This window comes from Panthera leo, chromosome D4 (assembly GCF_018350215.1).
Source record: "Panthera leo isolate Ple1 chromosome D4, P.leo_Ple1_pat1.1, whole genome shotgun sequence".
Lineage (NCBI taxonomy): Eukaryota > Metazoa > Chordata > Mammalia > Carnivora > Felidae > Panthera > Panthera leo.
The window spans coordinates 28,297,788-28,311,098 of NC_056691.1; the positions used below are offsets into that span (position 1 = coordinate 28,297,788).

At 42.8% G+C, this 13,311-nt stretch overlaps 1 protein-coding gene across 3 annotated transcripts; it reads left to right on the plus strand.

Moving 5' to 3' along the window:
- Positions 1-9,679: 9,679 nt before the first annotated feature.
- On the plus strand, positions 9,680-13,041 carry LOC122204923 (procathepsin L-like). Of its 3 annotated transcripts, none has more exons than XM_042912762.1 (7): positions 9,680-9,809; positions 10,347-10,462; positions 10,561-10,695; positions 10,891-11,115; positions 11,562-11,724; positions 12,371-12,488; positions 12,942-13,041. In XM_042912762.1, the coding sequence occupies exons 1-7, from the start codon at positions 9,680-9,682 to the stop codon at positions 13,039-13,041; spliced, it is 987 nt and encodes a 328-aa protein (XP_042768696.1). The 3 variants fall into 3 exon arrangements, with proteins under 3 accessions (XP_042768696.1, XP_042768694.1, XP_042768695.1); XM_042912760.1 differs by having other exon boundaries at positions 9,680-9,805; positions 10,340-10,462; positions 10,561-10,707; positions 12,939-13,041; XM_042912761.1 differs by having other exon boundaries at positions 9,680-9,805; positions 10,340-10,462; positions 10,561-10,707.
- Positions 13,042-13,311: the final 270 nt, after the last annotated feature.

Genomic DNA, 13,311 nt, shown 5'->3' on the forward strand with positions numbered 1-13,311 from the left:
ATTTCTCTGCTACTCCAAATAAATATTTGGTATCCAGAATCACTTCAAATACCTTCTATTCTACCCTGTCCGGTGGAGAAGAGCAATTATCTTCACTTCTCAGGCAAAACAGGAAACCCAGTTTCCTTAAAAAGAAAACCTAGAATAGAAATGTTATCTGTCCACCCAGCCCTACAGAGACTTGTGTCAACCTGTGGAAAACAGGACTCAGCTCTTTGCCATGCATAAATGCTGTCTTAGTCTGTCCCGGCTGCTATGACAGAGCAACATAGACTGGGGGCTTGTACACAACAGAAAGTTTATTTCTCAGAGTTGTGGAGGCTGGAAGCCCAAGATCAAGGCACCAGCAAATTCACAATCTGACAAAGGGCTATTTCCTCTTCATAGGTGGCCATCTTTTGACTATGTCCTCACAGGGCAGAAAAAGGTTAAGGAGCTCCCTGGGACCATCTTTGTAAAGGCACTAATCCCAGTCCTGTGGGCTCCAATCACTTCCCAAACACCCTGCCTCCTAATGCCCTCACCTTGGGCATTAGGGTGTCCATACATGAATTGGTGGAGGCATGAGCCTTTAGTCTACGGCAAATGCCCAGTGGTTCTCTGCTCTGTCTCCACCCCAATGCCTATCAGCCACCACCACCTTTATATGAGTCCGTATGTGTGGAGAGCTTTCCCAGAGCCAATTCCAGTGTTTCGTGTGCATGAGCCCAGCTTACCCCTCAGAACAAGCTTCGCCTTCCTGGTTCACAAAATAAGAAAACTGGAACCAAGAGAAGCTAGTGGAGCCCAAGGTCACACCCTGGGAAGCCGGCAGCCTACACCAGAATCTGCACACTCTTCTCACTTCGCCCCCTCACTTGCCTGGGAAAGCAGCCATGGGCTTTGGGTGATCTTGCAGTGATCTGTAGGAGGCCCCATGTTATCAGCACTGCCCACCACACGTGTTCGCTGGCAAGTCAGGGCTCCCAGAAAGAAATGTAGTCCCTTAAAGCCACGACAGATCTCAGTGTCCAGGTAGAAATTTACACTCTGGAAACCTGGAGCTCATTCCCTTTGGAGGAAATAATTTCTTCTGCGTACAAAATGGTACCCACCGCCACTCAGGATTCTGAGAGTGTGCTGCAGCACACAAAGCACGGAGTGCCAAGACAGGGCTTGTCTCTTTGAAACACTATTGTGGGTTTGTTGTTTTGTTTTGTTTTGTTTTGTTTTGTTTTGTTTTGTTTGTTTTGTTTTGCAGATAGCATTTTCCAGGGATATCCATATCAATATCTCCAACTGTATGTGGTCTTTTTACCAAATGACCTTGTCATACCTTGCATTGACTGATGAGGTCTATGTTCCTCTTCTTTAAAAAATTTTTTTTAATGTTTATTTTTCAGATGCAGAAAGAGAGAGACAGAGAGAGACAGAGAATGAGTGGGGGAGTGGCAGAGAGAGGTAGACACAGAATCCGAAGCAGGCCCCAGGCTCTGAGCTGGTAGTACAGAGCCCGACACAGGGTTTGAACTCACAGACTGTGAGATCATGACCTGAGTCGACATCAGACACTTAACCGACTGAGTCGCCCAGTTCCTCTTATGTCCCCTCTTCTTGAACCCGGTGGAATCTGATAACTGTCCCAGAAGCAGAACAGTCTTCTGAGACTGGAGCATAAAAATGCCATACTCCTCCACCCTGCTATGGGGACACGTGCTCCCGGATCCCAGCTGCCAGGAGGATTCTTATTCAGAAATATTCATTCCCTCAACAGGGTGGACCTTTCTGCTCAGATGCGGTTGGGTCTGTCTGTGTGACTTGCTTTGCCCAATGGAATTACATGGAAGGGACAGTGTGCCAGTTGTGAGCTCAGGCCCTAAGAAGCCGGGTGTTCCACTCACTCTCTCCTATTTCTGCCATTGCCACGTGGAGACCAGGAGGATGTGAGATGCACGGAGCAGAGCCCACTGACCCAGCCTGGATCAGAAAACCTTCGGCCAAGGCACGGACCTGCGAGAACCAGTGAGCAACTGTTGTTTTCAGGCATGCTTTTGGTGTGTCAGGCGGCACAGCTGTACTTAGCCACAACAGGGATTTGGGGCGTTCTCGTCCTGCTGACATGACCAGCCCTGAAAAAAGGCTCTGGCCTCACAGACAGAGGTGATCTGAACTCCGGCTGTGGAGCTTAGAATTGGGAGGAAACAACGATCTTACTAGCCTCTCACCACCTCAAGTTGTGACCACAGCTAAGTCGTGAAAGAGACTCGTGTTATTAGAGAATGTGACTAATGTGTACTGACATCACCCAGTGAAGCTGTGAGGGTGATGGTTTTATACAAGCAGCCATAAGTAAATAAATAAACTGTAAACGAAGCCCCTGACAGTGGAATCGGAAAACTAGAGTTTGTTGGAACAGCAATCTACTGTCTCCATGCTCGTGGTGCATTTTTCACAAAACATTTTGTAAAACCTTGGCATGAAGCCTTTAGAGCTTTCCTGTTGCTTCAAATAAAGCAAAGTGGCTTGCTAGTATAGCAGAAGGGCTATGTTTTAATACAACCCTTATGCATTTCTGAGCAACGTCAATGCCTCCTCTCGCTAAATGCCACAAAGAGCCCAGAACCGCAGAGCTGCAGAGACAGCCTCCTTGCAGCAGGAACAACCACAGTCCACACTGGGTCTGAGAAGCTCGTCAAAGTAGCCATGAGGGTCATGACAAGTTTATGTTAAGAGAGAAAGTAGACACTCTGCTGCACTCCTCTATCGGATGACACTGCTGAACACCCAGTACTCGTCTGCAGACAGGATCAAGGAACCATTTTCACGCGGGTGCCTGTGGATGACCCTGGACAGAAAGAACATAGGCAATGACAGCAGCCCTTTTGTTTGGTGCTGAATGAGCTCCATACATCTGTGCACTATGTGCATGAGGTAAGAGTGATGGAAACATCTTATCTTCGCCAAGGAAGATATGCAGACGGCCAATGAGCACATGAGAAAGTGTTCACCACTATCAGCCATTAGAGGAATGCCAGTTTAAGTCAGGATGATCATCTTTACACACCTATTAGATTGGGTAAAATACAATAGAGGTAAAACCTAATACTGGTAAGAACGTGGAGAAACTGGACCACTCAGCCATTGCGGGAGGGAATGCAACATGGTATAGCTATTCTAGAATATGGTTTAGCGTTTTCTGCTTTTCTCAGTTTTATTGACATATAACTGAGATATAACATTGTATTAAAGTGTACAGCATAAAGATTTGATATGTGTATAACATGCAAAATCATCCCCACAATAACTTTAATTAACATCCATCACCTCCAAAGTTATAATTATTTTTCCTTGTGATGAGAACTTATTTTTAAAGTTCATTTATTTAGGGGTGCCTGGGTGGCTCAGTCGGTTAAGCGTCTCACTTCAGCTCAGGTCATGATCTCACAGTTTGTGAGTTCAAGCCCCGCATCGAGCTCTGTGCTGACAGCTCAGAGTCTGGAGCCTGCTTTCGATTCTGTGTCTCCCTCTCTCTCTTCCCCTCCCCTGCACATGCTCTGTCTCTCTGTCTCAAAAAAAAAGTTCATTTATTTAGAGAGAGACAGAGAGAGAGTTGGGGAGAGGCAGAGAAAGAGGAGACAGAGAATCTCAGGCAGGCTCCGAGTGTCAGCGCAGAGCCCGATGCAGGGCTCGAATTAACAAACTGTGAGATCATTGCCTGAGCCAAAATCAAGAGTCAGAGGCTTAACCAACTGAGCCACCAGGATACCCTGTGATGAGATCTTTAAGTTTTACTCTCTTAGCAACTTTCAAATATACGATACAGCACTGTTCACCATAGTCACGACACTGGACATTACATGCCAAGAACTTATTTATCTCATAACTGGAAGCTTATACCTTTTGTCTTCCTGTCTCCACGTCCCCAACACCCAACCAGTTTCTTATGAAATGAAACATTCTATTATGTTATGACCCAGCAATTGCACTTTTTTTAACCCCTTTTCAATCACCTCCTCCTTCTTGAGAGTGTTTCAGGTGTCACTGACCAAACCTATCTCCAGGACCAAGCCCAACATCTCTTCCTTCATCTACAAGCCACAGACATGTATTTAAAATTAGCACCTGCAGCAGGCTCATTAGAGCAAATGGAACAATTTCAAGACTGTCTATGCTATTGAACAAGATCCTTTATTTTTTTCTGAGAATGCCATCCTTAGAAATAGATAAGTCTGTAATGTCAAGAGGAGTATAAGAAGTTGGAGAGTGAAGCCAATAGCCAGAATCAGAGTGGATGGGCGTCATCACATTGGGGGTGATGACATCACTCACAGAGGTTTGCCCCACACCTACTAAGCTTCTGATTAAATCCAGCTGTACTTGAAGAGAAACTTACTAAGTAAGCTGAGAAGCTGGAAATGTCTGTTACAAGGTGGTTGACCTGTCACCTATTGTCCCTAGGGGTATAGACAATGCCTAACCAGGCTGGAATATTAGGAAACTTGGCAGAAAAATGTGAGAATGTAGGATGTAGTGGTTACTACTTGCTGCCTGCACTAAACTCCAGCAAGAACCGTACTTCCTTTACAGAGAAACTTCTATGCACACCACCCATCAGGAAACAGGGAAAAGAAGGAGACCTTGTTAAGAGAGACTAGTTCTGTGCACAATAATTGAAGACGTTTTAGATTCTGTTCATCTTTTTACCTGCAGAGTTAGAGGCACTAAATTCTCTGCCCCAGAGTAATGTTGGAATTGAAGATGGAACAGAAGGCAAGATAGCAGAAGGAACCAACAGCTTTTATCCCCTCAGGATTCTTTTTTTTTCTTTTTGTAATATCCTTTACTTTTTGACCCCCTTCCCATTTCTCCCACTCTACAGCCCCTGTGTTTGCCAACCACTAATCTACTTTCTGTATCTATTAGCTTTGTTTTTTTGTTTATTTGTTTGCTTGATTTTTGTTTTGTTTGTTTTTCTTTTTTGCTTTTTGTTTTGATTCCACATTTGACAGAGATTATATAGTATTTACCTTTCTTTGTCTGACTTATCGCTCTTGGGATAATGACCCTCAAGATCCATCCATATTGTCACAAATGGCAAAATTCCATTCTTTCTTATGGTTGAGCAGTATGTCAGTATATATATATGCCACATCTTCTTTATGCATTCATTTATTCATTCATTGACACTTAGGTTGTTTCTATATCTTGACTCTTTTAAATAATACTGCAATGGATATGTAGTACATATACCATTTCCAATTAGTATTTTCATTTTCTATGAATAAATACCCAGAAGTGGGAATTCTGGATGTTATGGTAGTTATATATTTAACTAGGGGGAATCTCCATGCTGTTTTCCATATGAACTGTACCAGTTTACATTCCCACAAAGTGTGTATACAAGGGAGTCCTTTTCTCCACATCCTCACTATGTTTTTTATTTCTTATCTTTTTGATAATAGTAACACTAACAGGTGTGAGGTAACATCTCAGTGTGATTTTTATTTGCATTTCCTGGTAATTAACAATGATGAGCATCTTTTCATGTACTTTTTGGCCATCCATGTGTCTTCTTTGGAAAAATATCTATTCACATCGTCTGTATATGTGTGAGTTCATTTCTGGGCTTTTTCTTCTGTTCCATCCATCTATGTATTTGTTTTCATGCCAAAGACATGGGTTTTCTCTGTATTATTTCTTACAACTGCATCCGACTATAATTATTTCAAAAGAAAAGTTTAATGAAAAGAAAAAGCTTATCTGTATGTTGACAAGCTAAATGGGGGCTGCCATGTTGAACAAAGGCTATTTCTTAGCCACCAGCATCCATTTCCTCTTGTCTTGGTAGGAACAGCGTGCTCTCATTTGTGGTTTCTTCTTCCCCATCACATGCAGTCTTGTTGGAGAGGGGGCTCTATTAAGATGCCTTTCCCTCCCTTAGACACGGGATGAAATATTGGCAGACATTGTCTTCCAGGTTTTTCAATCTGGAAGCAGAGTGGATGCAAGGATGGAGGAAACAATGTGAATTCTTTTACTACAGCAACTGAGCCCTGACCACATTGCTGACTAGTTCCCGCTGCTTAGATGCCAGATTTGCCCTGGATTCCAGGTGTTTTGGTCCTGACATCTATTTCTTAGCATTGCTATGAACTCTGTCAATATCCCAATATCTTCTCCAAAATTCTATTTTAAAAAAAAAAAGAATATAATTGGTTTGGATTACCTGTCTTTTGCTCTTCAAAGATACCTTAAAATACCTGAGCTGTCAATTACCCTAGTTTCACATCATGTCAGTTTTCTTACTCTTTGCATGTGGACTAACTTAGAGTTCGCCAACTCCAAATTTTCATCATTGGGACATGCAACAAGGATTCAAAGACTCTCTTAGACAGAAGTCACTGTGAAAGGAAATGCAGTGATATATTTAAGCCATGTAACAACACAAGTTGTTGACAACTACTACAAAGGTGGTGATGACTATGATAGTGATGATGTTGGTTTCCTGGACTGTAGAATGTCTGAAGCAAAAGTTGCAAGTAACTTGCTCTTGTTGTTGATAAAGTGAAACCAAGTAGACTGATGATCTTAATAAGTAGCTGATATACTTGTAATAATCTGGCCATCTGAATGCAGATAATAATAATACTAACCATGTTATAAGCATTTTTTTCTACTAAATAATTTAAAACATTTTCTGTACTTGTTTGAACATTAATTTTTTCGTGAAATTCTTCCTTCACATATAGTGTGGAAGGAAAATTTGACTGCCTTGGATGAATTATCACAGATTAAAGTTGGAAAAAGAAACAGAAAAATATGTAAACATAAATGTGAATATTTCAGCTCCATTTATTCATTTTTAATGTGACCAAAATGAGAGCAACTTTATGCATGGATGTACTTTGCAAATCAAAAAAAAAAAAAAGCCAAATCTAAAAGAATTGAAAGTCATCATTTGGCTCTGCTGCCCATACTTTTAGTGCAACATGCAACCTTTCTTATTAATCAAGCACCTGCTGACCCAATCATTGAGATACTGTGTTCAATGGTGTAGTAGACATGAACATGACTTTGAGGAGCTCAGCCTAGCCAGGATTACCAAAAACTTATAAACACTGTAACAGGCACCTGAGCACTCTGAAGTCTAGAATCTGTGGAAACACAAAGAAAAAAATCCATTTACTGGCTTTTCATTAGGGGACTGGAGGGAAGAGCAGGATTCTACCAGGCACTTAAAGAGGTAGAATGGTAATAAAGAGCATTCTTTAATAAAGGTAAATAAATTTAATAAAGGCACAGCTTGCCAAAGGCACTGAGGCACAGGAGAGCCCCTCGGGCAACATCAGGTCATCACAGTAGCCCACTGACGGAGTACACCATTCATTGCTTTGTGACAGGGATGAGAGATGAGCCTGGAAATGCCATTTAGGGCCAGTGGTAAAGAATGGCAGAAAACAAAGATAATGATGAGAGTGATGGTGCTCCTTCAGAATGGGATAAAAGGATGAGCCCAGAGATAATACTGTGAAGGACTAAGTAGTCCAACAGTCACGGACAATTAGAAACCATTTGCTATGACTACACCACGCAAAATAAAACATTTAAAATGTGATATTACCTCTAGCATAATGGGTCAAATGTGAGACAATATGTAGAGTTCTGTGAGTATAGTTCTGTGAGTATAGTTAGGACATGTATGCTTCATTTATCAGTTTGGGAGTACAATTTAAGAATGTTAACCAGATGTAGCTTGGCTTTTTTAGCGTATAGGCTTACTTATTTATGGTTCATTTCACTAATCTGGTAACCTGGTTCACAGGAAGTAAAGAAATCGGTAGGTATTGCCTATGTATCAAATTCTCAAATAAATATTTTCTGAATGAAGCAAGGCTTTTGGAAGGATTTTCTGTGACCTCACAAGGAAGCAGTATTAAATTAGCCCTACTCTATGCTCATGCCTGATGTGTATTATCTCATTTAATCTTCACAAGAGTCCTCTGAGGAAAATCTACGTATTGCCCCATGTCCTCACTGAAGAAACTGATGCTGAGGACATTGGGGAACCTACCGGGGACCCACACCAAGAGAACTGTATAATGGCCATGCAGGCCCAGCCCTGACTCCAAACCCCTGTACAGAATCCCTCTGACCACTGCGCTCCCAGAGTACAGAGTGCTGGAAACAACATGTGAGGAAGATCACTTGGGTGTCTCAGGCATGTAGTAGGTCTGGGAAAGGAGGTCGTCAACCACTCACTGTTTAGACATATGGAATCCTGTTTATAAGGAGAGCATAACCAGTCGTTAGAGGGGAAAATCATAGACTCCTGATAAATAATTTTTTGCTTGAGATAAATGTCTTTCTGAAACATTTTAAATTAAATCTGAAGAAAAGCACGTCAGATAGTGAGGACCATAATAATCCATAACACAAAGACTGGGGAGGAAAAGCTGTTTCCACAATCTGCCAGTCCTCCTTTTATTAAACCATATTATTCTGTAAATAACTCTTTTCTGTTGGTTTTGAGAAAGGCTTGAGAGGGAAGAACAATCCCTACTTGGGGGAGGCAGGAAGGGAGCATTACAAAATAAGACACTTTCCCTGGACACCCCTCCCATCTGCCCCTTTCCCTGAAATGACTTGAGCCTTGCCCAGTGCATACCTTGTTTGGGGGACTGACAGCCCTCTCCAGATTCTTCCATACCCAGGGGCATCCCATCCTGACACAGTGATAACACCTCTCACTGTGGGCTCTGCATCCTTTACCTGCCCCACCTTTGATCAGAATAAACAGGAACCACTAGACTAGATTATCCTGTTCTCATCCCTCCAGGAGATTTTCACCAAAAAACCTAGGACTAAAGGACAGGCAGGGTGATGCTGAAAACCCAGCTGGGGCTTCCTATGAGGTTCTTTTCATGAACCACCTTCCAACGGATAAGTGCATGGTAATTAGTTGATGTAGGTCCCCAGGGAGATGCAGGACCCTCCCCGTCCAAAGGGCTGTCCCTGGTCCTCCACCTTACCTCCCCCTGGGGCCACTGAAGCAGGCACAAATTCCCCTGGGATAATTAGGGACCCAGGCATCACATGCCCCAGCAGCCCAGAATTCCAGGGCACAGAGGCCCCTCCCACAAGATGGATCAGCCAATTGCAGTGCAGGCAGGTGGGGCACAAGGCTGGTAGGGCCAATCTCAGACCTTAAATGAGCAGCCTCCCAACCATTGCCAGGCCTCCTGGACATCCCCTGACCTAAAGCTGTGACTGAAACTGCACAACTACATCTGCCACAGGTGAGATCCCCAGAACTGGCATGAAGGGTGGGCCACCTCTGAAAACACTGGGGACAGCTGCTTTGGGGATCTGGGGTTTGGGGCTCCCAGGAGGCACTTTTCCAGGACCTGACCTCTCCAGACATGGCAGCTTGCCCGCACACCACCAGGACTCAGGACTCCTCACTCCCTGCACTGCCATTTACATGTTCTGAAAGCAGGAGGCAGGTCACAGGGCAGGGAGTGGGAGCACTGTACATCCCACATCCTCAGCCTTCCTCCACGGCCTGTGTAAACACTCAGGAGGATAAATTCAATCTTTTTGCTCTACTTCAGTGGCTCTAACATTTCAGAAGGAAGAATGGCTTTTTAGGTGGTTTGATCTAATCAGACACTCATTCTTTTCCTTTCCTAGATTTTCAAACATGCACCCTGCCTTCTTCCTGGCTACCCTTTGCCTGGGAATAGCGTCAGCTGCTCCACAAGTCAATCAGAGCTTAGATGAACAATGGTCCCAGTGGAAGGCAACACACGGGAATCTATATAGCATGGTTGGTAACATTTAAACTTTCCAGGGGGACCCCTGAAAGAACATTCAATGCTGGTAGGAGTTCACAGCAAAGAGTAGCTTCTTGAGGCCGCTCTTACCAAGTCAGTAAGCAGGGCACTGGGACTTTGTACAACATGGGCATATGTCCTGCTGTATGGTTGTGGAGAACAGTTCCCAGAAGCCTTAGGCCATCCCTGGGTGTGGGATATCCTCCTCTCTGTAAGCACATCCACTAGGTGTAGGTCTTTAGGTTTTTTTATTTTTATTTTTTTAACATTTATTTATTTTTTAGAGAAAGAGAGAGACAGATATAGAGCAGGAGAAGAACAGAGAGAGAGGAAGACATAGAAACCTAAACAGGCTCCAGGCTCTGAGCTGTCAGCACAGAGCCTGACACTGGGCTCGAACCCCGGAACCACGAGATCATGTCCTGAGCCCAAGTTGGATGCTTAACTGACTGAGCCACTCAGGCATCCCAGGTCATTCCCAGGATTTAAATAGGAATATAGATGATAAGTTAAATATTTATCTCCAGGATGAAGAAGGACAGAGGAGAGCAGTGTGGGAGAGGAATATGCAAATGATTGAACAGCACAATCGGGAACACAGCCAAGGGAAACACAGCTTCACAATGGCAATGAATGGTTTTGGTGACATGGTGAGTGTGACACAGATTGCTGAATGTTTCATGCTTCCTCTAAGTACTTTTTCAAAACATCTCATGCTTGCCAACATTCTGTTTCCTTTTCCTTGAAGACCAGTGAAGAATTCAAGCAGGTGTTGAATGACCTTAAAATCCAGAAACACAAAAAGGGGAAAGTGTTCCAAGCACCTCTCTTTGCTGAGATCCCTTCATCTGTGGACTGGAGAGAGAAAGGCTATGTGACTTCTGTGAAGGATCAGGTGGGACAATATTCAGCAGATCCCTCTCAAGAGTAAAGCCAAAAGGAATCAGTGTTGTTGCTTTGGAAATTGAGGCACAATATGCAGTTTGTTATGTTTTAGAAGAGTTTTAAGATTTATGGGCTGTTGTCAAAGCCTTGCAATTTATTTTGTAGGCTCAGAGTGTTTGCATTTTGTTTTCAGGGTGACTGTCATTCTTGTTGGGCTTTTAGTGCAACTGGTGCCCTTGAAGGACAGATGTTCCGGAAAACTGGCAAACTTGTTTCACTGAGTGAGCAGAACCTGGTGGACTGCTCTTGGACTCATGGCAATAAGGGCTGCCATGGTGGCCTAATGGATAAAGCCTTCCAGTATGTTAAGGACAATGGGGGACTGGACTCAGAGGAATCCTATCCATATCATGCACGGGTAAGTGGAGTTCCTTATCTTTTATCAAAGTTGAGCATTTCAGTAGAAACAGATCCTGTAATTAGAATTCTTGTATTTGATTGTTGACTCTATACCTGCAAAGGGTCAGAACTGCCATTAAAATGTATTAGCCTAGCACAGCTCTGTGATCACCTCATTACCATATAGCTGTTCCTACAACTATGTTACATGGTGTCACGAACACCATCTTATATACAGTACAGGTCTCCAGAGTGAAAACTTTATGAACGAGTAAACCCAAAGAGTGTCTCATTGGATAGACACTGCTAATTTTTCAACTTCAAAACAATCAAACCCATTTTATGTCCTTAGATGCCTTATAACAAACTTGACTTGGAAATCATTCAGTTGCAAACAGTTTTGCACTCCTGTTCCCCTGGACGTGGATGGTAGTGATCAAGCCTCTCCCCCTTTACCTTTGAAAGAATGAATCCTGCAAATACAAGCCTGAGAATTCTGTTGCCAACGTGACTGCCTTCTGGAGTGTCGTAAACAAGGAGGATGGCCTAATGACCACAGTGGCAACTGTGGGGCCTGTCTCTGCTGCTGTAGATGCAAGCCTGAATTCCTTCCAGTTCTATAAAAAAGGTCAGCATGTGTCTACGTACAAAAGTAGGCAGGACAAATGGGGAACCACCATCATATAAGGCAAGATAGACCCTTTGCTGTGTACAGATCAGGAGGGTATGGACTTCACGTAGTTGTTCCTTCAGCACATGTGATTTTGTGCCTGTTGTTCAGCATGTTGACATGACTTCACCCAAATTCCCCTGCTTTCAAGCACTTCATAAATATATTCAAATGGCTACATAATTTGATTGGTATAGTTTAACTTACTTTAGTTCTTCCTACCTGTTAGACCTGGAAGATTTCCAAAGAGTTTTACTAGTGAAATGGACGCTGGAAAGAACCCCTTGGCTCAAGTGATTGTGTGTTTTTCTGCTGCTTCCCAATGCTGACATGGTAGAATAGAATGACAAAGTTTCAACGAGTGTTCTTCTATGCCTCTTGACTGTTCTTTACATAAGAGATTGTGATGATGTGTGTGTGATGATGTGCATGAGAGCCTAAATCCCCAGCCTTGCTAAACAAAAAGAACTGATTTCTAAATCTTATTGGATTTATATTCCACCTGAATTCTGAGATGCCTCCTTTACTGCGGTGACTCGGTTATTGTTAGATGTTATCATGTTGCTTTGATGTCCCACCTTGGAATTGAAATTTACTTTTCCAGGCATTTATTATGATCCAAAGTGCAGCAATAAACACCTGAATCATGGTGTTCTGGTGGTTGGCTATGGCTTTGAAGGAGAAGAATCGGATAACAAAAAATATTGGATTGTCAACAACAGGTATAAAAAGCCAAAAATATTTGTCTTTGGAATTGAAAAGGAAATCCTTTTGGCATCAGTGTTTGGATACAGATCATCAAAACCTTGAGCCCACTTCTGAGACCCCAGAAGTGTTTGCCCTACTTAGCGGGAACAGCGACATATTCATTTGTTGACATTAAGCTACTGTTTCAAACTTGCAAGGGTCCTGCTATAGTTTGAGTAGTACTGCATCTGAAACACATCTGACCCAAGACTTTCCTTTTCCTGTCTCTCATTTTGCAGTTTTGTGAAAGTTTTGGGGATAGATTTCTCTGCTGGGTTGGAACTCAACCATGAGCAAGGATGGCCTCTCTTGATTCTTCCTGAATCTGTCCTGGCCTCTGGGGCACTGCTGAGTATCAGGTGTTATTTTCCATAAGAGAAATGTGTTTCTTCCTCTGAAATAAATGAAAAACCCCATTTTTTTTTCATCTGGGGTGCAAATTGCGGCAAACACGGCTACATACTCATGGCCAAGGACCGGGACAACCACTGTGGAATCGCCACCATGGCCAGTTTTCCTATTGTGTGAGATGATGGTGTAAAGAAAACCTTGACTGGCAACAAATTATCCAGAAAATGGGTTTTATTTTCAAGCCTACCACACCCTGCTGTGTGGAGTGAAACACTTGAATCATTAAAAAACCAAGTTGTGATTTGATTGTGTGACATTTTTCACTGTGAATGTTACCACTTCACTCATTACTGCTGTAAATACTTTTGTATGAGTGACTAGTCTAGTAGCTTTTGAATTTTCAAGTTTCTTTTAAAAATGTATGAAATTTTACTTTTTAAAAGTAAA

What these genes read in the sequence shown, in the direction of transcription:
- LOC122204923 (XM_042912760.1), top strand. Translation starts at nt 9,680, where the DNA reads ATGCACCCTGCCTTCTTCCTGGCTACCCTTTGCCTGGGAATAGCGTCA. An exon ending in CTTCCAGTTCTATAAAAAAG is followed by an intron (nt 11,725 to 12,370) that starts GTCAGCATGTGT and finishes TTACTTTTCCAG; the next exon opens with GCATTTATTATGATCCAAAG. An exon ending in TATTGGATTGTCAACAACAG is followed by an intron (nt 12,489 to 12,938) that starts GTATAAAAAGCC and finishes CCATTTTTTTTT; the next exon opens with CATCTGGGGTGCAAATTGCG.